The 25765-nt window shown below is 41.4% G+C and overlaps 1 protein-coding gene across 2 annotated transcripts in view; it reads right to left on the reverse strand.

The window, feature by feature from the left end:
• Nucleotides 1-25765, reverse strand: part of Copg2 (COPI coat complex subunit gamma 2) — a 125355-nt gene that overhangs the window by 20358 nt on the left and 79232 nt on the right. For both annotated transcript variants that reach the window (XM_052173391.1, XM_052173392.1), the window contains exons 13-20: nucleotides 22724-22819; nucleotides 21921-22164; nucleotides 19484-19559; nucleotides 18563-18666; nucleotides 17692-17817; nucleotides 17041-17103; nucleotides 16451-16590; nucleotides 15685-15856 (exon numbers count right to left, since the gene is read on the reverse strand). In XM_052173391.1, coding sequence (XP_052029351.1) covers nucleotides 15685-15856; nucleotides 16451-16590; nucleotides 17041-17103; nucleotides 17692-17817; nucleotides 18563-18666; nucleotides 19484-19559; nucleotides 21921-22164; nucleotides 22724-22819 — 1021 coding nt within the window. The remainder of the gene's footprint in view (nucleotides 1-15684; nucleotides 15857-16450; nucleotides 16591-17040; nucleotides 17104-17691; nucleotides 17818-18562; nucleotides 18667-19483; nucleotides 19560-21920; nucleotides 22165-22723; nucleotides 22820-25765) is intronic.

A 25765-nucleotide genomic window follows, 5' to 3' on the forward strand; every position in this document is an offset into this window, starting at 1 on the left:
AGAGATGGATGCTGCATAGAGGTGATGGGGGTGACTGTTGTCCACAGGAAGCAAGCAAAGAGAATGGAACCAGTAGTTCATGACTGCTCAAGGAAGGAGATGAGTTCTGAGGAGAGAAGAGGGAGAATAGTGGTCATTGTCATCAGGGACTAGAGTGCCCGGGAAGAGAGATGTCAGTCAGGGAAAGGATGGCCACTTCTGTGTTAGGATGGGGTGGGTTGTGTGGGGCAGGAGTCAAGAGGGGGTAGGAACAGGGTAGGAGACAAGTCTATGGGGGTGGGAACACAGTTGGAAAGTAAAAACATCTTCTAAAGTATAGTTTTAGAAGGTTATTAGGAAATTCGCAAAAGTATTCTAAAGGTTTCCATGATGTAGCAACCCAGCCTTGGGCCACAGGGATGTTAAGGCTGAGCACATGGGGAAAGGGATGTATATCTGGGACAGTCTGAAGCAAAAATGTCAAAATGTGGTTAAACAGTTGCGTGGGCTAAAGGTAAGGAAGAAAGAATACTCTTGGGATCCCTAGGTTAGCTGGACAATTCAGAAGATAGAACTAGTGAAGGGATGCCACTACTTTAGTAGACAACACACAGGAACTATAGGTGACATGATTACCAGGTTTGGGATGAGTTTAAAAATCACATGAGAACATAATAGAAGAGTGGTGAAGTGATGCACTACGCAAGAACAACAACAAGGAGGGGGGCCTGGCAATGGAGCTTAGTTGGAGAGAAATGTCTAACACCAGATAAATATGAGCTTGGCAGGACACTGTGGAGGGAAAGGCTCTAGTATACAATGAGTATATAATGAGTTTCTTGTGTATACAATGAGTTCAAGGCCAAGACTGTATGAGACCATGCCTCAGAAAAACAGAGAAAAAGACAGACACAAAGGAAGGAGACAAAGCACATAATAAAGTACTAGCATCTGGTAAGGGAAGGCTGTTGTGAGCATCCTGAATGCAATACAGCAAGAAAATGAGACAGACTTCAAAGAGAGAGAGGCCATGAGGAATCAGAAACATTTCCTTCCATGTAAGAAAGTGTGGGAGAGAGAGAACATGGCATAAGTATGCAAAGATCAAAGAGGCCAAAGGTGATGAGGCTACAGACAGCAGTCCTGCAGAAATGTTCTAGGTTAGTGCTGTTCAGTGAAGAGCAACACTAGGAAAGATGAAGGAAACACCTCTGAGAGAGTTAACAACTGTCCAAAATGGTGGGATCAAGAAGCGAAGACTTTTCTAGGGGTGAGTTCAGACAGCTGATGAATGTGGTAGCATATGTTGGGAAAGCCAGCCTGGTACTAATGAGAGAGGGCAGTGAGATGACATCAGTAGGAGATGAGGAAAGGAGCAGACACTAGGGCAGACTTCTTAGTTCATAGCTTGATGGCAGACAGCAGAGGGAATGTGCCCACAAACCTCAAACAAGTAGAGGGTCTCTGAAAAAAAAAAAAAAAGAAGGCAACATAGAAGATAAGGAACATGGAAGGATTAAACAGACACCCAGTCGCTATAGTTGGCTGTTATGGAAAAGCAGTATATGTGGTATGTGAGACTACTCCAGCTGATAGGAAGAGAGAGACATCAGAGTGATGCCATCTTGTAAAGGGCAAAGGAAAATGCAGTTTCCAAATGGAGGGCATTTAGATTTTAGTAGACAAGTCAAATACATTGGATGGGTGTATCAAGGCCAGCCATGAGAGGCAGGGCAGGGCAGGGCAGGGCAGGGCAGGGCAGGGCAGGGCAGGGCAGAACAGAGCAGGGCAGGGCAGAGGCAAATGTTCAAAGTGGTCTAAATTATAAACCAGGCAGCTTTACCTTTTAAAAATAGGACCTGCATAGAGAGCATGGACAGGTAACCTCAGGGACTTGGGAAAGGACTACTATAGACTGAGACCATTAAGTCAGCAGCATAATACTTGCAAATGGCAGAGGTACAGCTGGGAACCAATGCGAAACAGCCATTTCGCAGTAACCACTGAATCTGTGCTTCAGCTATTTAAAAGTATCTGCAAGGAGGGAGCTACAGTGCCTGGCAGACATAGAGCCAGTGGAAATGGCAAAAGGATGTGGCCAGGTCACCAAACCCAGGAAGGATTATAATTAAATTACCAGAAGGTGGTGAAAAAGTAAACTTATTCTGCCGGAGAGAACAACACGTAGGTGTAAGGTTAGTGTGTCCAGGCTCAGTTGCTTTTTGGAGAGGTTTGATCTGAAGGAAGAGAGGTAGGAAGAGTAGGCTGGAGAGTGGGCCATGTGTAAGAAAGGACCTTAAATAATGAATATAAGGGTTGTGCCATGGGAAGGGCAAATAAGGAATAGATGACTGGGAGCTATGCATGCTATGAGTGGGTGGAGTCTATGATAATAGGTAAGGGGCATGGAAGTGAGAAAGAAGAAAGTATGAAAAGTACTGGTTAGACTTTGAGGTTTTGGGGGAGCTATTTTGGTGGAACAGAATAAGAAAAAAGAAGAAATTAGGATGACACTGAACATGATAGGCAGAAATGTAGAGGGTAGAAGGAATGGAAGGCAAGAAACGTAAAAATGGAAGGTTTGAGTAAAGCAGGTAGAATACAGAAAAGAGAAAGAGGCAAGAGTTTGAGCAGCAATGTCAGGATCAAAAACCCACTGGGAGATGTACATTTAGCAGGGTCGCAGGAAATATGCAGGCCAGAGTACGGAAGACATAAAAATTTCTGTTTTCTCTTGACGAGGACAGGAAGAAATAGATGAGAAACATAAAGTACATAGCTACAAGAAAGCTGTGAAAAAGTGTCAACTATAGAAGACGAGGCAGAGGAGACACCAGAAAGAACAGAGCAAGGAGTGGGAACAGGGGGCGGGGAGCAGGGAGCAGGGAGCAGGGACACAAGCTGGACAACTACAGGAACAAGGAGGTAGGAGGTCCCAGAGGCAGGAGGAAGAGGCCCTTAAGAGTGCTCTAGTCAACTTGTAATACTTCCCCAATCCTTGGGGAGGAAAAAGGAAACCAAACCAACCAGGGATGGGAAGCAACCAGCAGGGAGAAATGTGATCTTATACCTCTGAGTACTGCAATGATGCAATGAATACTGAATGGTGCAATTTGGAGCCAGCCTCTTTACTCGACCTGGCAGGGAAGGGAGGATAGTGAGGATGGTGAGAGGCAGAGGCTTTGGGCCAGGGTTGACTAGAAGGGCAGCTTTGGAAGCAGTGGGGATTGGGGTAGAGATGTAAGACTAGTTTTAGGCACTGAGAAAACATCTTACTGAACTTAGCTGGTGGACAGTTAGGTCCTGTGTTTATACTGATGATTTGGGTATATACTGGAGTCATGCAGGGAGGAAAGAGAGAAGCTGGAGAACGGACAGAGGTAAAGGGTGAAGGGTGTACGTGGGAAGAGAAGGTAGTGGCACGCTTGAGAAGGAATAAACCAGTAGTTCCAATAGGGGAGTGTTTGCTGGCAGGCTAGGATGCTTGAGTGAGGATTTCATGGAGTCAAACCTAGAAAGCTCCAAGCAACTGAACAGTGAGAGTCAGAAACAAGAGGGGGCCATCCACAGCAGTGATTCTTAACCGGGGTGGGGGGTGGGGGGGTTCCACCCGAGGGGGGGCGGGCACGGCCCCCAGGTGGCCTATCAGAACATCAGAGGGGAGCAGCAGTGACCTGCTCACAAACAGTAACAACAACGCTATTCAGAAGATGGTTCTGATAGGCTACTGGGGGGCCATGCACCCCGGGTGAGAATCACTGGTGGAAGGGGGGATAGAGATGGAAGAAAAGGAAGATGCAGTGTCCTGAAAGAGAACTGTCAGCTCAGCAGTAATTCAGAGTGAACAGGTATCCTTTTTAAAGACGGGTAGGCAGAAATGAGGGCAGAAGACAAAAAGCAGGTGGGGACAGGAACATTAAGAAGCAGTTGATACTCTCTGTGAGATTTTCAGGAATAGTGTCAAACAAACAGCATGAAAAGAAGGAAAACATTTACAGGGAGCCATGAGTATGGAATTCTAGAAGGAACTTACATGGACTGCTGGGTATACTATGAAAGCAGTTGGTTGCAAAGATAGGAGCACGGCTGAGCACTGGGTCTGGAGGATGGGTGAAGTAGGGAGTGTGTACCCAGGTCTACAGACTGAACCAGAACATTGCAGGGAACAGCTGAAAGGGCTTTTGGTGTGCTGGGTATGCCTATGCTTCCCTGAAGTAAAGCTGGAGAAGGGACAGGAGAGGAGGTTAGAAGTTTGCACATGGACGTAGAGAACATGCAGGGAAGGCACAGAACCAAGAAAAGTACACAGAGGATCAAGAGTGATGCCAATGAGGCTGGTGATGGAGGTGCACGCCTTTAACCCCAGCACTCAGGAGGCAGAAGCAGATGGATCTCCAAGTTTGAGGCCAGCCTAGTCTACAGAGTTTCAGGACAACCAGAATTAGTCAGACAAAAGGTGTCTCAAAAAACTAAAACCAAACCAACCAACCAACCAGACAGACAGACAGACAGATCCAAACCAAAACCAAAAACCAAAAACCAAAAACCAAACCAAACAAAAAAAAGTAGGAGTAAATTGGGAACAAGAAAACTAGGAACTCTAAAATACTATGTAGAGAAAGAGCAGTCAGTGAGCAATGAAAGACAGCAAGAGTCTACGGAAGAGCAAGGTAGTAGGGGTTGCGAGCATACAGGACAAGTGACAGTGTGCCAAAGGGCAAGGCAAGAGGATGAAAGGTCAGTGTGATGGCCATGACCAGGAAGGATTAGATTACATCTACTTTGAGAGAACCAGGACTTTAGGATGCTTAGGGGTGAAATATGGCAGTAGCTGCTCTAAATAATACCAGTTGGCCCCGAAAACAAGGATCTTGAGAACCAAAGGTACAGTTTCTACAGAGGGTACCACAATTTATTAATTGCAGAGAAGGAAAAGACCTGAGTGGTGCTAGGTAGCTGGGTATGATAGATAGGGACAGAGGGTTAAAAAGAATATCTTTCAAATACAGATTGGGTCAGGGCATGTTCTGTGCAAATGATTAAACAGGGAAGGAAGGAGTTGTTTTAAAAAAAGTATCAAGACTAGGAAGCGCCAAGATGCTTGAGTGAGGAGATCTAGTGGCCACCACCAGAGAGCTGGGGACATGGAATGGGGGAACAAAGGCCAGGGAGGACAGGGGGCCATCCACAGCAGTGATTCTTAACCGGGGGTGGGGGGTGGGGGGTTCCACCCGAGGGGGGGGGCGGGCACGGCCCCCGGGTGGCCTATCAGAACATCAGAGGGGAGTAGCAGCGACCTGCTCACAGACATTAACAACAACCCTACTCAGAAGATGGTTCTGATAGGCTACTGGGGGGCCATGCACCCCGGGTGAGAATCACTGGGGGAAGGGGGATGGAGAAGGCTACAGAGAAGGAAGGGTGAGCAGATGGAGGAGGTGTCAGAGTCATGACTGTCAGACTTGGGAGGAAAGGTCCTGTCAGGCAGGAGGAAGACAGTGAGCAACTGGATGCAGTGCAGGAGGAAGGTGTGAGGAAGGGTGAGAGCTGTGAGAGGGTTTCCTGTCAGGGGCAGGGAGAGCACTGCCCACTGTGCTTCCTGCTGAGGACTGAGGTGGGGGGTGAGGCTGGTAGAGATGGGTGCTGCATAGAGGTGAAAGGTGTTTATAGCTAATTGTATGTAGGAATCAAGGCAGAGACAAATGGAGCCAGTAATATAGGGAAGGTCAGTGTAGGAGGTGAGTGCTGAGGGCTAGAAAGACAACTCAGGGACTAGAGTCCCCAGGGAGAGTGTCAGTACAGCAGCATTAAGGCAGCATGGAAGTTAGAACCTCTGGAGACAGGGTAGGCCATGTGGGCAGAGGACCAAAGAACAGGGCAGGAAGAGGATCACGATCAGAGTCAGATGTTCCCTGAGAGCTTCATCAGTGTGTGAATCAAAGGATGTGAAAAGAAGCAAAACAGGTTACAGGGAGCCATGGACACAGAGTTCTAGAAGGAACCCATGAAGTATGGGCCCCAGAGAAGGCTGGGTAGAGGGTGCAGATTTGGTACAGTCAGTCTGATGGCAGAGAGGACCAAGTGTGGTGAAGCAATGGGTGTGGAGGAGGTCAAGGTGCGGGTGCTGGTGCACAGGTCTGTAGAATACACCAGAGTGTCACACAGGGCATCTGAAGAAGCTTCAGGTGTTGGGAGCAGTGGAAGGTAGGGCAAGGGAAAGGGTTAACTGGTCCCAGGAGAATTGTGAGAAGTTGTAATAGGTGGGAGAGCATGAGAGGGGCTAGAGAGCAGAGGGCGCAGATAGGCTCAGAGGAAGGCACAGCATCAATGCTGATGCAAGAGTAAAGAAAAAGGGAAAAGGTGGAATGTGGAATGTAGGTCAGTCAGCTCAGGGGGAAAAAGTGGTCTGAGTAAGCTGTGGTCAGAGCAGGATGACAACAGAGGAAGGAAACATCTTAGTAGGCTGTGGTGATCGTGATACTAATGAAATGTTGGGACAGGATGTTAGAGGAGGACACAGTGAGTTGATCAGTTGGATGTGAAGGTCTCAATTGAGTAAGTGACTTGCTTTAGTGTGACAGAACTAGGAAGCTGGCTGGCAAGACTGAGCTCAAATAGCACAGACTCAGGAAAGCTGTTTCAGACACAGAGGCTGACTATAATGTCAGGAATGGATCAAATTGGGAAGGAGCACAAAAGGCGAGGCCTGATGAGTTTATGCAGTGTTTGGAAGGCAGCAGGGAGAGTTAGCTCTGATTGTGTAGTGCACAATGTTGGCAAAAGAGAAAGGAAGAAGGTACAGGGAGGGTGGATGAGAAGCGTTCCATGCCTGCTGAGGAAAGGGCCCTCTGGCTTGTGATGCTGAAGTGGCTTAGGGCAGCTGGCAAATTTCACAAGTTTGTGGCAAATTCAATCAAGGTTGAGGGGCCACTATGGAAAACAGTAAAGCAGACAGTAGAGATCCCTAACTGAGATCCTTGGTAGATCTCAGGGATAGTTTGTTGGATAGATGGTATTAATGTCAGATTTTAATAGGATGGAAAAGATGAGCAAAAGCCCGGGGAGTTTGTAGAATGGAACTGTATGGCTTTTAGCAAAGGGACAAGAGTGGCTTGAATTAATTAGAGGAAACCAGGTGAGGTGCACCTTATAGACTCCTGCATAGACAACTGTTAGGCCACCTCAGAAATATGGGACTGGACTCCTGGAGAGAGTTCAGTATTAGTGTGGATATAGAATGTGTGTGAATGGTGGAGGCACAGCTGGGTACCAATGCGGAACAGCCACTTCGTAGTTGACCTCTGAACCTGTGTTTCCATTGTTCAAGACTAGCTGAAAAGAGAGAAGTGTGCTGTATAACAGAGACTGTGCAGGGCTCTTGGTGAAGTCCATGGTAGGAAGGATGTTCCAACTACCAGGCAGGAAGGACCTTCTAACCACTCAAGGTAGGAAGGACCTTCTAACTGCCCAGCGTAGGAAGGACGTTCCAACTACCAGGCAGGAAGGACCTTCTGACCGCTCAGGTAGGAAGGACCTTCTAACTGCCCAGGGCAGGAAGGACCTTCTGACCGTTCAGGTAGGAAGGACCTTCTAACTGACCAGGGCAGGAAGGACCTTCTGACCGTTCAGGTAGGAAGGATCTTCTAACTGCCCAGGGTAGGAAGGACTTTCCAATACCATGGGAACCTCATAGGTTTAGAGTGAAGGTAGGTCACTAGTCCATGAGCAGTGGAATGAGCCTGGCCTAGGAGGCTAGGGTCTGGTGACAGGATGGGCTTAGGCTTTGAGTGTTTGATTGAGAGGATAAAAGTAAGGCAATAAAGAAGAGGGCATAGTGTGGTACTTACATAAAGAGAATGGCTTCAAATATAAATACAAGTATAATGAATACTGTATTTCCTAGTGGCAATGATGAAAGAAGGGACATTCAGTGGGCTTCGCCTGAAATGACCAGGGCCATGTCCTCTTCATGAGGTTTGCAATGGAAGTGAGAAGGTGAGAAGCAGGAATGGCAGGCCTGGCTTTACTCTTCTGGCTTGAAAGAAGAGGAAAAGAGAGAATGGTGGGCAGGCAGAAGCAATGAAAGACTCAGAATAGTGATCTGAAGAGCTGAGCAGTGATAGCAGGATAGTAATGGGAAACTCTGTATGAGAACTATAGAGAAGGAAGCAGAAAGTCTTCTATGCACTACTCAGATGGCAAAAGAAGAAAGAGGTTTCAAGCAGAAAAACTACAGGGAGGTAGGTACATCACAGTGATGTAGCCCATGGTAAAGTCAACTATAGAAGACGAGGCAGAGGAGACACCAGAGAGAACAGAGCAGGGAGTGGGAACAGGGGGCGGGGAGCAGGGAGCAGGGAGCAGGGACACAAGCTGGACAACTACAGGAACAAGGAGGTAGGAGGTCCCAGAGGCAGGAGGAAGAGGCCCTTAAGAGTGCTCTAGTCAACTTGTAATACCTCCCCAATCCTTGGGGAGGAAAAAGGAAACCAAACCAACCAGGGATGGGAAGCAACCAGCAGGGAGAAATGTGATCTTATACCTCTGAGTACTGCAATGATGCAATGAATACTGAATGGTGCAATTTGGAGCCAGCCTCTTTACTCGACCTGGCAGGGAAGGGAGGATAGTGAGGATGGTGAGAGGCAGAGGCTTTGGGCCAGGGTTGACTAGAAGGGCAGCTTTGGAAGCAGTGGGGATTGGGGTAGAGATGTAAGACTAGTTTTAGGCACTGAGAAAACATCTTACTGAACTTAGCTGGTGGACAGTTAGGTCCTGTGTTTACACTGATGATTTGGGTATATACTGGAGTCATGCAGGGAGGAAAGAGAGAAGCTGGAGAACGGACAGAGGTAAAGGGTGAAGGGTGTACGTGGGAAGAGAAGGTAGTGGCACGCTTGAGAAGGAATAAACCAGTAGTTCCAATAGGGGAGTGTTTGCTGGCAGGCTAGGATGCTTGAGTGAGGATTTCATGGAGTCAAACCTAGAAAGCTCCAAGCAACTGAACAGTGAGAGTCAGAAACAAGAGGGGGCCATCCACAGCAGTGATTCTTAACCGGGGTGGGGGGTGGGGGGGTTCCACCCGAGGGGGGGCGGGCACGGCCCCCAGGTGGCCTATCAGAACATCAGAGGGGAGCAGCAGTGACCTGCTCACAAACAGTAACAACAACGCTATTCAGAAGATGGTTCTGATAGGCTACTGGGGGGCCATGCACCCCGGGTGAGAATCACTGGTGGAAGGGGGGATAGAGATGGAAGAAAAGGAAGATGCAGTGTCCTGAAAGAGAACTGTCAGCTCAGCAGTAATTCAGAGTGAACAGGTATCCTTTTTAAAGACGGGTAGGCAGAAATGAGGGCAGAAGACAAAAAGCAGGTGGGGACAGGAACATTAAGAAGCAGTTGATACTCTCTGTGAGATTTTCAGGAATAGTGTCAAACAAACAGCATGAAAAGAAGGAAAACATTTACAGGGAGCCATGAGTATGGAATTCTAGAAGGAACTTACATGGACTGCTGGGTATACTATGAAAGCAGTTGGTTGCAAAGATAGGAGCACGGCTGAGCACTGGGTCTGGAGGATGGGTGAAGTAGGGAGTGTGTACCCAGGTCTACAGACTGAACCAGAACATTGCAGGGAACAGCTGAAAGGGCTTTTGGTGTGCTGGGTATGCCTATGCTTCCCTGAAGTAAAGCTGGAGAAGGGACAGGAGAGGAGGTTAGAAGTTTGCACATGGACGTAGAGAACATGCAGGGAAGGCACAGAACCAAGAAAAGTACACAGAGGATCAAGAGTGATGCCAATGAGGCTGGTGATGGAGGTGCACGCCTTTAACCCCAGCACTCAGGAGGCAGAAGCAGATGGATCTCCAAGTTTGAGGCCAGCCTAGTCTATAGAGTTTCAGGACAACCAGAATTAGTCAGACAAAAGGTGTCTCAAAAAACTAAAACCAAACCAACCAACCAACCAGACAGACAGACAGACAGATCCAAACCAAAACCAAAAACCAAAAACCAAACCAAACAAAAAAAAGTAGGAGTAAATTGGGGACAAGAAAACTAGGAACTCTAAAATACTATGTAGAGAAAGAGCAGTCAGTGAGCAATGAAAGACAGCAAGAGTCTACGGAAGAGCAAGGTAGTAGGGGTTGCGAGCATACAGGACAAGTGACAGTGTGCCAAAGGGCAAGGCAAGAGGATGAAAGGTCAGTGTGATGGCCATGACCAGGAAGGATTAGATTACATCTACTTTGAGAGAACCAGGACTTTAGGATGCTTAGGGGTGAAATATGGCAGTAGCTGCTCTAAATAATACCAGTTGGCCCCGAAAACAAGGATCTTGAGAACCAAAGGTACAGTTTCTACAGAGGGTACCACAATTTATTAATTGCAGAGAAGGAAAAGACCTGAGTGGTGCTAGGTAGCTGGGTATGATAGATAGGGACAGAGGGTTAAAAAGAATATCTTTCAAATACAGATTGGGTCAGGGCATGTTCTGTGCAAATGATTAAACAGGGAAGGAAGGAGTTGTTTTAAAAAAAGTATCAAGACTAGGAAGCGCCAAGATGCTTGAGTGAGGAGATCTAGTGGCCACCACCAGAGAGCTGGGGACATGGAATGGGGGAACAAAGGCCAGGGAGGACAGGGGGCCATCCACAGCAGTGATTCTTAACCGGGGGTGGGGGGTGGGGGGTTCCACCCGAGGGGGGGGCGGGCACGGCCCCCGGGTGGCCTATCAGAACATCAGAGGGGAGTAGCAGCGACCTGCTCACAGACATTAACAACAACCCTACTCAGAAGATGGTTCTGATAGGCTACTGGGGGGCCATGCACCCCGGGTGAGAATCACTGGGGGAAGGGGGATGGAGAAGGCTACAGAGAAGGAAGGGTGAGCAGATGGAGGAGGTGTCAGAGTCATGACTGTCAGACTTGGGAGGAAAGGTCCTGTCAGGCAGGAGGAAGACAGTGAGCAACTGGATGCAGTGCAGGAGGAAGGTGTGAGGAAGGGTGAGAGCTGTGAGAGGGTTTCCTGTCAGGGGCAGGGAGAGCACTGCCCACTGTGCTTCCTGCTGAGGACTGAGGTGGGGGGTGAAGCTGGTAGAGATGGGTGCTGCATAGAGGTGAAAGGTGTTTATAGCTAATTGTATGTAGGAATCAAGGCAGAGACAAATGGAGCCAGTGATATAGGGAAGGTCAGTGTAGGAGGTGAGTGCTGAGGGCTAGAAAGACAACTCAGGGACTAGAGTCCCCAGGGAGAGTGTCAGTACAGCAGCATTAAGGCAGCATGGAAGTTAGAACTTCTGGAGACAGGGTAGGCCATGTGGGCAGAGGACCAAAGAACAGGGCAGGAAGAGGATCACGATCAGAGTCAGATGTTCCCTGAGAGCTTCATCAGTGTGTGAATCAAAGGATGTGAAAAGAAGCAAAACAGGTTACAGGGAGCCATGGACACAGAGTTCTAGAAGGAACCCATGAAGTATGGGCCCCAGAGACGGCTGGGTAGAGGGTGCAGATTTGGTACAGTCAGTCTGATGGCAGAGAGGACCAAGTGTGGTGAAGCAATGGGTGTGGAGGAGGTCAAGCTGCGGGTGCTGGTGCAGAGGTCTGTAGAATACACCAGAGTGTCACACAGGGCATCTGAAGAAGCTTCAGGTGTTGGGAGCAGTGGAAGGTAGGGCAAGGGAAAGGGTTAACTGGTCCCAGGAGAATTGTGAGAAGTTGTAATAGGTGGGAGAGCATGAGAGGGGCTAGAGAGCAGAGGGCGCAGACAGGCTCAGAGGAAGGCACCACACCAAGAAGGTAGACTCTGGATTTAGAAAGAGAAAATGACATATTCACTTCAGCTGTACCATCTATGGAGGTGGGGAGGAAGAAAAACAGTACCTATACAATAATTGGGAGCAGTATGCCATTGAAAACCATGGATAGACAGCTGAGAAAAGGTTTATAAAACAAAATAAAACAAACAAACTGATTTTCCCACAATTGTAGATCTAATCAGCTAGGCTGTGTATAGCTAAGTCCAGTTAGACTCAACCTGATTTCCTGGAAATGCTGAGGTTGAGAATGATGGGAGCAGTCAGTGTAAATCAGAAGTGATCTGACAGGGTAGAAAGACTCCTGAGTGCTGGAAGGTTACAAGAAGCTTTGTTCGGGAGGAAGTAGGTAGCCATAGGATGGTAACAAACATTTTGAATCAAACTGGTCACAGCGCTGATGCAAAATGAAAGGGCCAGGAAAGGACAAACCAACTGAAGTTGTCGTTTACCCTTCATACCAGAGCCAAGGCAGGGAAGCAAAAGGCAGAGAGAGGTCAGGGTCTCCAGAGTGGGAGATGTTAACATATCTCCAGGTGAAGCAATGAATTTTAGGCAGATTTTCAAAGACTAAGTAGAGTTCTCTTTATAAGAGAAGCAAATCAGTAAGTAACCCAGCCTTTATTTAATGTAGAAACAACTTCACTAATTTAGAAAGCAGAAGAATATTAAAGACAAACAAAAGAAAGTAGGAGGACCATCACATAATCAATTATAAAATTAGCAAATGTGAGTTGGGTTTAGTAGCAAGAAGATCACAAAGCCTGCCTGGGATACAGAGGGAGACCCTGTTTTAGAAAAAAAAAAAAAGAATGAAAGAAAAGAAAAATGTAAAAAAAAAGAAAAAGAAAAAGAAAAAGAAAAAAAAGAAAAAGAAAAAAGAAAAAAAAAAAAAAGCAACTAAGAGAATTGAAAGAAAAGTTGGACACAGGTTAAATTATAATTAACATGGCCTGCAACAAAATTCACATAGCCCAAGTGGTCAAAGAGGCTATTTGGCTCCCTAAAAGCTTCATCCAGTCTTAATGAATGGGTTGCCTATGGGGGATAAATGGCTACATAGAGATGAGTTTGTAAATGGCTTCATCAACAATCTTCAGAAACCAGTGTCTGATAGCCGAGGATGTTTATAGATTGAGTAAAGAAAGTTATAATCAATGAATAATATTCTGAAGAATACTGGAGGGCATATATCTTTTGAACTGCAAAAGAACTGATTTTAAAGATGCTAATAAAAAAAATTAAGGAAGCCCAGAATTAAACAACATAGTGTGCTATTATGTTTGGTGCCAGATAATACTTACACAAATAAAATAATTTGTCCAGATTATCCACAGATTCAGTATGTGGTAGGGCCAGAATTAAAATTATTTCCTTTCTCTATTAAACCCATATTCCTTTCTAATATGCTTTATATTTTCAAGTTGAAGGAAATCTTAAACAAGAATTTCTATATTTTTCCCTGTGACTTGTAAAGAAAAATATTTTTCTGAGATAAGATAGATTTTAGAAGTGATACAATTTTGAAGTGACTGGTAATTTTTAGAATACCTGCAATGGGAAAAAATTTAATGTTAAAAACAGAAAGACGGGAGGATGGGTATAGACTACATTACCACCTATGTCCTGGTATTTCACATCATTTATTGCAAAGGAGAGTTGAGATTGGCTACAGGCTAAAATTCATGAATTCTAATAAAAATAAAGAATAGAAAGGAGTGATAAAGCATATGGTAGGTCAACCACAAAAGTGATGAAACAAGATTAGAGTGTATAAGCACATTCTGCCACTCATCAGAAAACCCTCTAAATCTAACACAAAGAAACATCTCTAATTGCCAAATTTTCACAAACAAAAGCCGAATAGTCCATAGCCAGCAGACCAAACATTCCAACCTCTGGGCTAATAACATGAAAGATCTGTTGTAAGAAGTTACCTCCTCAGTGAAGAGAGCTGGGGTGATTATCTGTTCTCTCTGGTGGAAATGTCTAATGTTACTATTGTTTTCCTATAATATATGTAACTACTGTAATTTCAATATTGTTGTTTTGTGTATTTTGGTATTGTAAAACTGTACTTATTCTTTTAATCCCATTCCTTGGGGTGTGGGTCCCCTGAGTTATCCAATATCAGAGTCCACCTGAGGAGCTAGTATTGAGTATATACTGAGGAGCCTAGTAATCTCAACTGGGAAGGGCAGGAGTTTTCAGTGGGTTCAGATTTGCTTCCTGTTTTAATTAAGTGTAAAGTAATGGCATCCCTTAAATATTAACAACCCACAAGTATAGTGAGAAGTACAGTGATTGTGGAGGAATTCTGAAGCAAGGAAAGATGGCTACTGGAAAAAGCAGAGTCTCCCAGGATGATGGCAAAGACATAGAACTGTGTTAAGACTGGACCCAGATATAAGTTTGGAACAACAGCAAACAAAACTAGCTTTACTTGAGAGAACAGAAAGTTTAATTACTGACTAGTGGACCTATTTCATTATATATATATATATATATATATATATATATATATATATATATATATATATATATATATATATATATAATGAGAGTGAGAGAGAGAGAGAGAGAGAGAGAGAGAGAGAGAGAGAGAGAGAGAGAGAGAGAGAGAGATCAGACCAGGAGAATAAAGTGAAACCACAAGGAAATGTAAGGTGAGAGATTTCACAAATGAATAAACAAAGTTATTCATTTTAAAGACAGATAGACAGATGACCAAAAGCTCAAAGGAGAAATGTCAGAGTCCAGATGGGAAAATGCCTTCCTTCCCACCTAGGCAGGGTTAGGGTCACAGATCCAAGTGGCTGTACAACACACACAGTTCCACTCAGGATCTGAGGGAACATCCTGGGAGTCAGACTCAGCAATGGTGCCAACACGAATCTATCTTGGGCCAGAGTCTGAGTAGCCTAGTCTAGTACCCAACCCAGCTGAGACTGCTCACAGTTCCCATGAATGAACACTGAAGAAGGGAGTTAGGAGAAGTGGCTATAAAATAAATCAGAATAAGCCCTAAATGTAACTGAATGATGACCAGGGAACTATTTGCTAGTACTTTTATGATTTCTTGTAACTGTAACTTCTCTGATGTTTGTTAATATTGTTAATTTCTGTATTTCCTGTACTTATGAGTAGTAAAAACTTTAAATATTAATGTGGTATGTGTGCTTATTTCTGTGAAAACTGAGTTAGTTCTGCAATGAGTATGAGAAAACTGAGTGTGGTGGAGTTCAAGTGGGATAAATTTCAACATTTATAAAGGATGCAGCATGAAGACCATCCAAAATTCTCAAAGTATGAATACTACCACTGGCATTACAACTGTCACTGGCACTACAATTGTCTCTCATTTAGACCCTTATGCCACTTCTACCCCAAGACCGATCATAGATCAAGTAAATGATAAAGCCTTTCTCAAATATGGAACACAAAATGGTTGACTAAGCTAATGAGGCTGAAACACTGCAAACTGCAGTCTTATGCTACGAGATGCTTAGAAGTGATGTATTTAAAATGCCATCCATCTGCTAAATCACCATCTTCCCCCAGGAATCTCAGAAAGAAACATTCTGATTCTTATAAGACATATCAGGTATTCACTCATGCTTACATTGTTTCAATAGAAAACCTGAATGCTTTTTTGGGCTATTACATTCAGTTCCTCTTTTAACATTATCATCAGCAATTTTTTCCTCACAGATTTAGTTTTGAAAGTAATGCCTATACAATAGTAATCAATTTTATAAACATACCCACCCCAACACTAAATTGTGGAAAGAACTACATTCTTGAAAATTAAAAACTTGTCAAGACATTCTAAGAGCTCAAGAGGTGATGCATTTAAACCACTAAGTATCTTCTCCCTTCTAAGAGTTAGTACCTGCTGTAGGATCCTCCTCTGGCAAGCGAACAAGTGTGTAGCATATTCCTGGCTGATTGTAGGTGAGGCTGGGAGCTGGGATGCAGCACAGCACTTCATGGGAATCGGATGGCTCCATCTGCACTGTCACTTTCTCCAGCAGCTGGTCATTCAGAGTGTTGGTACAGTCAAACTGAAAGTCAGCAATACAAAAGTTGTAAAGAATAAAACATGTTTTTCAGTAAGTTGTTTCTACTCACTCACAGTCCACAGCTCTGGAATCTACTATACTCAACACTAAGAAGCACTGTAGGTCTCCTAAGATTTTTCTTCTTTTTGTATTAGAGATTGAAGCCAGGCCTTATACCTGCTAAGAGTTTGTTCTCAACTTTCTCTGTGAAACACAGACAAGCTTATTGTGAGTGCTTTATGCTGAGCCATCAGTGTGTCTCTCCCTGAGACAGTCTCTACATCAAGGTGTTACAAGTTCTGTGAACAACACACTTAGTTTACCTTATTGTTTAAATGCTGATTTTTAAGATAATTATGCTATAAGTGTAATTTTGGAACATTTAATTTTATATCCTTTTAGATTTTAGTTATTGAAAATAGCCCATCAGAGGAAGAAACTTCTATACATCTGAAAAGAAAACTCAAATTTTTGCTGAATCAATTCCTTATGAAAGGAACTAGAATCATAAACTAAAGGGAAGTACTACTTGGCTCCAAGTATAGCAACTTGCATTTAGAGGCTATGAAAGAACCAAGAGTTAGTTCATTATCTCACCTGGAATACAATATGGTCAGTAAACATGTGCTTCACACAGCGAACGAAATACTCTGTCTCTGCTTCTGTAAGCTGCACAGGCTCAGAAGACTTGAACAAGGGTCCCAGGTTCACAAACTCAGGAATGGCAGCCAACTGTTCTGTTAAGTACAAAGAGAAAGAAAGTCCAAGTACAGTATGAAGGAGACAGGAAGAGACTATTAAAATGCTTTCATTACCACAGAGTAGAAAGATTGTTTCATTTCTATGGCTTTACTAACAATTGAAAAGTCAACTTGGGGATCTCCAAGCTTATGTGAACTAAGCCTTTAAGTTACCAAGTTTATATACTAGATTCTTATATGTAAGAGGGAAGAAGAAACTAAAAGAATAACAAACAGTTCCAGGTAGTAAATTAATAACTAGAAAGCCCATGGACACCAGGTAGTCCCAGCCACTAAAACCTATGAAACCAATAAAACCTATTCAGTACATAGGAAAATGTTATTCATTTAATATGTTATTCAATTAATCAAATTGAATAAAAGCAGTGGATGTTATTAATTTATAATGCCTAGGGATTAAAGATTATTATATTCATAAAAATATACCTTGGAAAATGTCTTGCCTGGAAGGAGCCAACTTCTCTGGCTTTGGAGACACAAGTGTGATTTCTAGAAAGACATATATAAGCAACCAAGTGAATTTCTTTCTATTTGTAACTGATCTTGCATACAGAAAGAAATGAATAACTTCTAGCAGATACACAGTAGCAAACAGCTTCAAGTATTGTGACATTTTGTATTAAATAATTTAAAAAATTTTTTCAACTTAGGACCTATTTCTTATTCTGGCTTTTGAGTAAAACCCAAGAGGCTTAAAATGAAAATCTTAAATTTTAAAAATGTCATCTATCTTAGTACTAAAAGATCTCAAGGAATAAAAAAATAGGTATTAAGAGAAAAAAAATATGCCTGGTATGGTGGCACATTATGCCTTTAATCCCAGCACTTGGAAAATAAGGCAGGTAGATCTCTGAGTTTCAGCTCGGCTTTGTCTATATATAGAGACCCTGTCTCAAAAAAAAACAAAGAAACAAACAAAAATTTAAAAAAAATGAAAGAGAGAGAGAGAAACTATGCCATTTTAAAAAACCTTTTTCTACTTTACTTTCCAGGTTAGATGAAATATGCTAATATTTACAAGTTTTCATGAAATGACTTACACCCAGAAAAACTAACAGAGTTAAATAGTAGTGATACCTGACTTCTGTTCAAAGACTGGAGCCATAGCAAGAGGAATTGACTTCATATCAAAGGGCTTTTCTGAAGGCTCCAATGTATATTGGTGTAAGGCCTTTTCCATCCCTGGTATAGAGACTGTCAGACCTAGAGACAGGAAAATCTCAGCATTATAATCTATTCTCAATAATATGTAATGGTTAAGCTTTCTAAAGAAAGAGAAACACATAACAAAAAACTATAGCTTAGTGGTTCTTGACCTGTGGGGATCGAAGTACTCTTTCACGGGAGTTGTCTAAGACCATCAGAAAATACACATATTTGTATTACAGTTCATAACAGTAGCAAAATTACAGTTATGAAGTAGCAACAAAAATAATGTTATGGTTGGGGTCACTACAATGTGAGGGTTGCAGCATTAGGAAGCTATAGCCTACTTAATCAAACTAAAGATTATTATAGACATCTGCCTCATAAACTTATAAGCCACCTTATTTCTTTCAAGGAAACATGGGAGCAAAGTATAAAAAAATGTCAACGAAATGCAAGTATTTCTCAGAAAATAAAGTATCTTAGCTATATGGGAACAAGAAAAGCAGGAGAAAATGAAAACAGGGACAGCCATTTAAGAGGGAGCTTAAGAAGAACCAGGCATAAGCAATATTCTTTGGACCCTTTCATATTTTCAAAAACATCTTCTATATTATTTCATAGGAACTGCTATTATCAAATTAGAAAATACCTTTAAGATAATGGATTTCACTAGAAACAGAATTGCATTCAAATCATTCAACTGCCTAACAGAGTCAGTTAATATGTGAATAACCATAAAAATTATTGATCATTTGAAAAACAAATGTGTTATGTGCCCATAATCCTGACTCTCACTGACCATTGAAGATATATGTAGCATTCAGGGCCATCTGTCTCTGCTGTAGCACATTCAGGTAGAAGGTAGCTCGGTCCCGTACCTCGTCATCAGTATCCATCATACACCTGATCAAAAGAAACAGTACAGGCATGCTCTGTCTATGCTTTGTAGACAGATGTCCAACAGTTTCATCACCTAACTGTAGGACTTTTATGATAAGAGTTCAGTAATAGCTAACATGGGCTCCTAAAATTGTTTGAACTGTTATGAACTACTAAAGAAATATTGCTATTTGGAAAAGCACTGAGATCACTAGGAAGAACACAATACCATGACACAATTTACCATCTAATCTTGAACCTGTAACTACATGAGCCCAACAAAGACCTAGCTTTTCTACAATTAAGAAATAGAAATGTTGCACTTTCTAATGATACAAAAAGAAAACTAGCACTCAAAATACAGACAGCTATTGTTCAGATGGCAATCTGTTTTAAAGTAGTTAGTCTCAGTCTTTGGCTAATGGGTTAATTGATTTAGTTATAAAATGTAATCACAAAATATTTGCTAAAAGACCACCAATGTTTTTTCTTTCCCTACCAACTAAGGAGTTATGGAAATCATAAAAGGCTACTATCTTTAGTTCTTCACAGGGATCATTTCACATCTCTTTGAAGTTAGTGCTTACTGTACAAATTGAAGTACATAGGTTTACCTGACTCAGTATCATTTATAAGAAATCAAACACTCAAATTTTGCACATATATAATTACTAGAAAATAACACAAATCCCGAAAAGCCCCCAAAACTCATTTCCCTCGACTAACTCTATCAGCTCTGCTCTTAGCTCCTCAGTTTATCTGACATAGTACAAAGAGGGTTTTTAACTACTTATCTACATGGAATTATTTTACAACAGCCAGCATTCCCTCTTTTACATACCTTTGTAAGAGGACAAGGATGCTTGGGAGAAGGCTCTCATTCTGAGCCCCAAATTTAGCCAAAGCACTCACAGCAGCTATTGTGAAAACAAGATGAAGCAATGTAAATACTAGCTTCTCAGAGCTAAGCAATAAACATTCAAAAACAAATCAGACACTTGTGAGGCCAAGGCAGAAAGGTTACTCAACATTTGAGACCAGTCTCAGCTACCAAGTAAGACCTTATATTAGAAAACAAAACAAGATGAAATAAAAATACTGAAACTAAAAGCAAATTAAGAGAAACAGTTGGTATTCCATAGAAATAAAGTCTTGGGCTGGAGAGATGGCTCATCGGTTAAGAGCACTGACTGCTCTTCCAAAGGTCCTGAGTCGAAATCCCAGAAACCACATGGTGGCTCACAACCATCTGTAACAAGATCTGAAGTCCTCTTCTGGAGTGTCTCAAGACAGCTACAGTGTACTTACATATAATAAATAAATAAAATCTAAAAAAAAAAAAATCCTTCCTCCCAATGCACTAAGTGCCACTAAATCATTATTTAAAAAAAAGTCTCTTGTTGTGTTGACAGTTTCTTGATATTAAGTATAAATAGAATAGTGAAGTATCTAGCAAGCTCTATACAGGAAGATTTTCCATTCAGCGAGGAAAAAGAATCATTCATGTATGTGTATGTGTGTGTATATATATGTATGTGTGTGTGTGTGTGTGTGTGTGTGTACTGGGTGTAAGCTGTCTCTACACCATGACAGCCTCTCATATACTCTCTGACATGATTTAGTTCAAATTTTAAACAACTAGCACCAAAAATCTATTATTAAAATTCCTTTCATTCAACAAAGATTCAATGTTCACCTAAATTTTACCTGTAAGTGTGGCAAGAGCTGAGGGGTAGAAAGATAAAAGACATGGTCTTTGACCTAAGGAGTGATGGTGCAGTAAGATAGACAGGCAAGGCTATCTTGCCTAGTAAATCTGTGGTAAACTGTATCCAAGATGCTAGGTAAGTACAGGGATAGAGGCTTAGGACAAGGACTTGAGACACTATTGCACCGAATTTTTTTAGAATAGTTAGTTTAGCCAATGGGAAAAGGCAGTACAAGGGTATTAGAAAGCAAAACAAATAAAAACGTTCTGTGTCCTGTGCAGAAAGTGTTACTATTAGACTTGAAGAATAAAGTGTTGGACCCATGTTAGAGAGTGAAAGTAAAAGACTAGAGATAAACAAAAAACCAGGTGAACCTCAAGGTTTTAAAGGTTACATTATCCCACTTAGGTATAGAATATATTTGTAGTTTGTTTTTGTAAGATTTTGCACAAATTATTTTTAATTATGTGTAACTGTATCCATGTGTGTATAGAGGTATGTATCCATGAATGCAGGTGCTAGGCAAGGCCAGAAATATCAGATCCTCTGGGAAATGGAGTTCCAGGTGGTTGTGAGCCACGTAGTGTGAGTGCAGGAAGCCAAGTTCAGGTCCATGGCAGGAGCAGTAAATACTCCTAATGCTAAGTTGGCTCTCCAGGCCAAGTTTGTTATTTTAATGACCACTCTTCACATTCAGCTAATAAATAAATAATAATTGTTAAACTAGAAACAGATGAGCTAGAAATCAGAAATGGATGAAAGCCTAAACCTGAACCCAATGACATAAAGATAGGAGGAAGAAGAATTAGGAAGGAGGAAAAGTGATAGTACTGTGGTAAAGAACAGAGGAAGGTTCAACAGCCTACGTCTGTTTTGTGAGAGTAGGATCAAGTGAAGATTTCAGTTTGAATTAGTTTGAATTTCACATTACAGTGGAGGGATGGTGTGAACATTCATATTTAGGAGTCAACAAAGCTCCAAAAAACAATCTAGAAGAATGTGAACTAAGATAAAAATATTAAGTGGTCTGATTGGCCAGCTAACTTATATATAATTTAAAAATGAAACAAAGAATTTAAAGACGAGGGCCAAATTGTATTGAGCTGTAAAAAAAAAAAAGGGACAAAGAGCAGATGAAGGCAACTAGTGCTGTCTCTGAGTTTATCTGGAAACCAAGTATGAGGACAGATAAGGTCAGGAGTCAATAAGAAAGGATCACAGGAGAATTTACCGATTCTAGTCTAATAGACTAGAAAGAACCAACTAAGATGTATATACAGACACATCTATACATAAATCCCATATACATTCGTACTTATGGTTTAATGAAAAAACAGAGGCCCCACTATAGTATTCCTGTCACAATGGAAGGCAAGGGTTGTAGGTCTTTAATTAAAGGCAAAAATATGTGGAAGTTGAAACACAAAAGAAGAGCTATATATCTGGAACCAGGGTGCCCTCCAGATCATATCACAAAATCAAGGACCCTGCAACTTTATTACTACTCTCTCAAATCACCTATTTTTAAATACCAGCAATTCCATCATTGGTTGTGTTCTAATGACTCACCAGCTCTGACAGCCTCATTCTCCAGGACTACCCTATTAAAAATGAATCTGATATACTTGGAGGGGACAGGAGTTCTAGGGCCTTCTTTGCCTAATAAGTGGAGAATTTTGGTAGCCAGAACGGTGTGTTCACAGTCCTCAATGAATTCACAGAGGTGGGCTAGACCAGCTTCTTTACTCTCAGGGTTCTCTTCCACAATGCTGATTATGCAGTCCACAATGGCCTTTTTGTATTCAAAACCTCCCTGACAAAAGAGAAGATAAAACTGCTGTTTGTTCTAAAGACATTTTTTATTTAACCACCACCTTCCACCCATGGTTTTCCCATTTTAAGGACCTTTTTAAAATTTTATTTTAAAGAATGCTTGTATTTCAAGATTCATGCTTATAATATTAAAATTTCAACTAACTTCCTTTATTTAATATAACAATAAAAACAAAGTTTTTTCCCCTTCAAGTGGGAAAATAATTAGTCATGATAAATACAGCAACTGAAATTATGTATATCTTTGAGTGGTATACAGAAATGAGAAAGAAATATATTTAATGCTTGATAAAGAAATATGCTTAAAATCCTAATGGGAGGTCCTGGGTTGAGCTGGAGTACCTGCAGGAGCAGGTGGGAGGGGGGCATTATTACAATACACTGAATATATGTATTAAAATTTCAAAGAATAAAAAAAAAATACAAACCATGAAGAAATGAATTAAAAACAATAACAACCAAACACTGCAGTATTTAATAGTAATCAAGAGAATTTAAGAGAACAACTTCCTATGTTTAAAAAGTAGACTACTACTTACATCATCTCGAAGCATGTTGGAGAGGAAAGTCATCATAACACTGTGCTTCCGAGGGTACTTCTGACAGAGAGCACTAATTGCTTGTACAACCACCACCTGTAGAAAAGCAACTAGCAGTCAAATGAGCTGAACACAGTCCTTGTACTTGGTTATGACTTTTCAACATCAATAAGAGAGTTTGTCCTCCTCTACATTTAATATGATTCCAACAAAAATAAAAATAAAAATTTTATGAAACAAGGAAACTTTATTTTGATAAGGAAAACATACAAGCTTGGAAAACAGTAAGAACAGCTTTGATGGAGAATTAACAGGGCCAACAAAGCTTATTAAATACTGTGTGGCAATGGTGTGTACAAGAAGATAAACAAGTAGATAGAGAAATGCAGAGAGCAAGGACATATGGAACTTGGATAAAACACAAAAGTATATCTGAAGTGTACATGAGTAAATTCCTCCACACTGAGAAGTATAAGGACTTTAAGAATGACTAAAAATCAGATGGAATAGACAAAAAGACTGATGAATATAACTATATAACAAACCAAAAAAGTGAGCATTACAGAATCCATTCTAACAATGGAGACAAATGGAAAACTGGGGAAAAAGATAGCAACATGTTTCATATGTTTGTGTCTTTAACATACAAGAAGTATTTAAATAACTGAAGAAATAAAACACAAAATCTTGTAAAAAAAAATGTGGTGGAAAAACTGAACAGGCACTTCACAGACAGGTATTAAATGATCTTTAGCCATAGAGAAGATGGTTAGGTTGGGGAGATGGATCAGTGGGTAATGTGCTTGCCAAGTGAGTGTGAGAATCCAAGTTTGGATACAGTTGTAAGTATCCGTAATCCCAATGCTCCTCCAGTGATCCAGATGGGAGGTAACAGGAGAGTTGTGGAAAGCTAGTGGACAAACTAGCTTGGTGAATATAGTAGCAAGCAGAACCTGCCTCAAACAAGGTAGCAGGTAGAAGGAAAGACACCTAAGCTGGTCCTCTGGCCTTCATACATGCACTCTAGCATATATGGACCCATGCCTACACACATACTTGTACACAAACATTATACAAGCACATACACAGGGATTTAAAAAAGGAAAGATATTTAATTTTCCTCATTAAGAGAATTAAAACTACACATCGAAACATCATTTCTCATCCAAAAGGTTGGCCAACTAAAATAGCTCAATACACACACTACAGGTAAGATTATTGGAAGCCATACTTTTATACACTCATGGCAGCATTTAGCATACTCTATGATTGATATATTTATTATATTTAGCTTTTATAACAAATATGCTTTGAAACATAGATCTAATGCTTGAAAAACACATGCCTAGGGTATCCCTTACAGCACTGTTTCTTTTATTTTTTTTGAGACAGGGTTTCTCTGTGCAGCACTGGCTGTCCTGGAACTCACTCTGTAGATCAGGCTGGCCTCGAACTCAGAAATCTACCTGCCTCTGCCTCCCGAGTGCTGGGATTAAAGGTGCACAGCACTGTTTCTAAGTGCAAAATAAGTGCACATTATACAAACAGGAACCTTGTTCAATAAGTTACATATACATAACTGCTGGGGTATTATGTAGCTGTAAAGAAAATGAGGCATATCTCCTTCAAAAAAACTTAGCATGACTTCTCTTTATCTTTAGGTTAAAAAAGGGAAAAGTACTGTGCAAAAAGAGCACAGCAACATGTTATCTTTGATGTACAATAAAATAAACATGCATTTATCATATATTTATAAAAGGTATACTCAAGAAGACAAATATGCAAACAAATAAAGTTTTATAAGGAGGAATGGGACATATGAGAGGAAGTCCTATATTTTTAAGCATATTACTACTTCTTTGAATAGTATAGTGTTCTACGTAGCAAAATGAGATAACAAAATAATTGAAATGGGAGGGGCAATACTAAAACTTAAAGCAAATTGAAACAAACTAATCTATTTGTACTATAAAAGATTTGTGGCAATTGTACTAAAATAAAAGAACTAATTCAAATAATATAGATCAATATTCAACTACTTCAATATTCAACCTGAATGGTAGGAACCCTTCAAGTTCTCATATGATTCACATAGAAACCAGCAATAGTTAACACTAGAGTACTCTTAGCTTTTTATCATTTTATTTATACTTCACAACAACTCTACGGGATTGGAATTATTATTATCTCTTTGGTATAATCAAGGAAACTGAGGCAGCCAATCATACATCTAATTAGTCAGAGTCAAACCTAGGCATTTAGAGGATTTTCTTTTTAAACCATAAAGATTCCTCCAAAATTAACTGCTTGATCTGACATTTAAAATGAACCTTGTACATGCATTTCTGTTGGGAATATACTTAGGAACAACACTGGGCATGTATTCGTTAAGCTTTAGTAAATGCTGTCTGTTTTTCAAAATGACTGTACTTATATTTCCACTTACTTTATGCTAGTTTTGGTCTGCTTCATCTTCATCGAGGTAGGGAGTGTCTGAGAGACTTCCAACACAGTATGGGGCATGGCCATTGCCCTAGACTGCTTCCTGAACATGACGGGAAGGTTCTGTTGCTGAAGACACCACACACTTTGGATGCCAGGCTTTCATCCTTCTTTAATTTTTGGTTTTAAGAGAAGGATCAATGCTTTTTTAACAAAAGCAATTTTTAGCTATATGTTTTATTTATGGTAGTTATTAAACGTTTGTTTTGGTGAAGGTTTATTTAAGACTGACCCTGAAGACAACAAAGTTGACCCTTTATCTTAAGTTTCTATCTTCTGGGGCCCAGGGAATATAAGGAGCTTTTATTAGCAATAGGATATGCAGGAAATCCATGGGCTGAGTAGGGATGTTCATTCATCTTAGGAGCCATTTTAGTCTGCTTTTCTTCAAAGTTGATCTGAAACTACTTCTTAGGGTGCCATCTTCATTTTCTTTTTAATCAATTTATAAGAATGGGGCTCGGAGGAAAATATACATAAAGGATGGGCCTTTAACAGATAAAGGAAAGGCAGTATGGGCCAGTCACTATGAGCCCACTG

Source organism: Apodemus sylvaticus, chromosome 2 (assembly GCF_947179515.1).
Source record: "Apodemus sylvaticus chromosome 2, mApoSyl1.1, whole genome shotgun sequence".
Lineage (NCBI taxonomy): Eukaryota > Metazoa > Chordata > Mammalia > Rodentia > Muridae > Apodemus > Apodemus sylvaticus.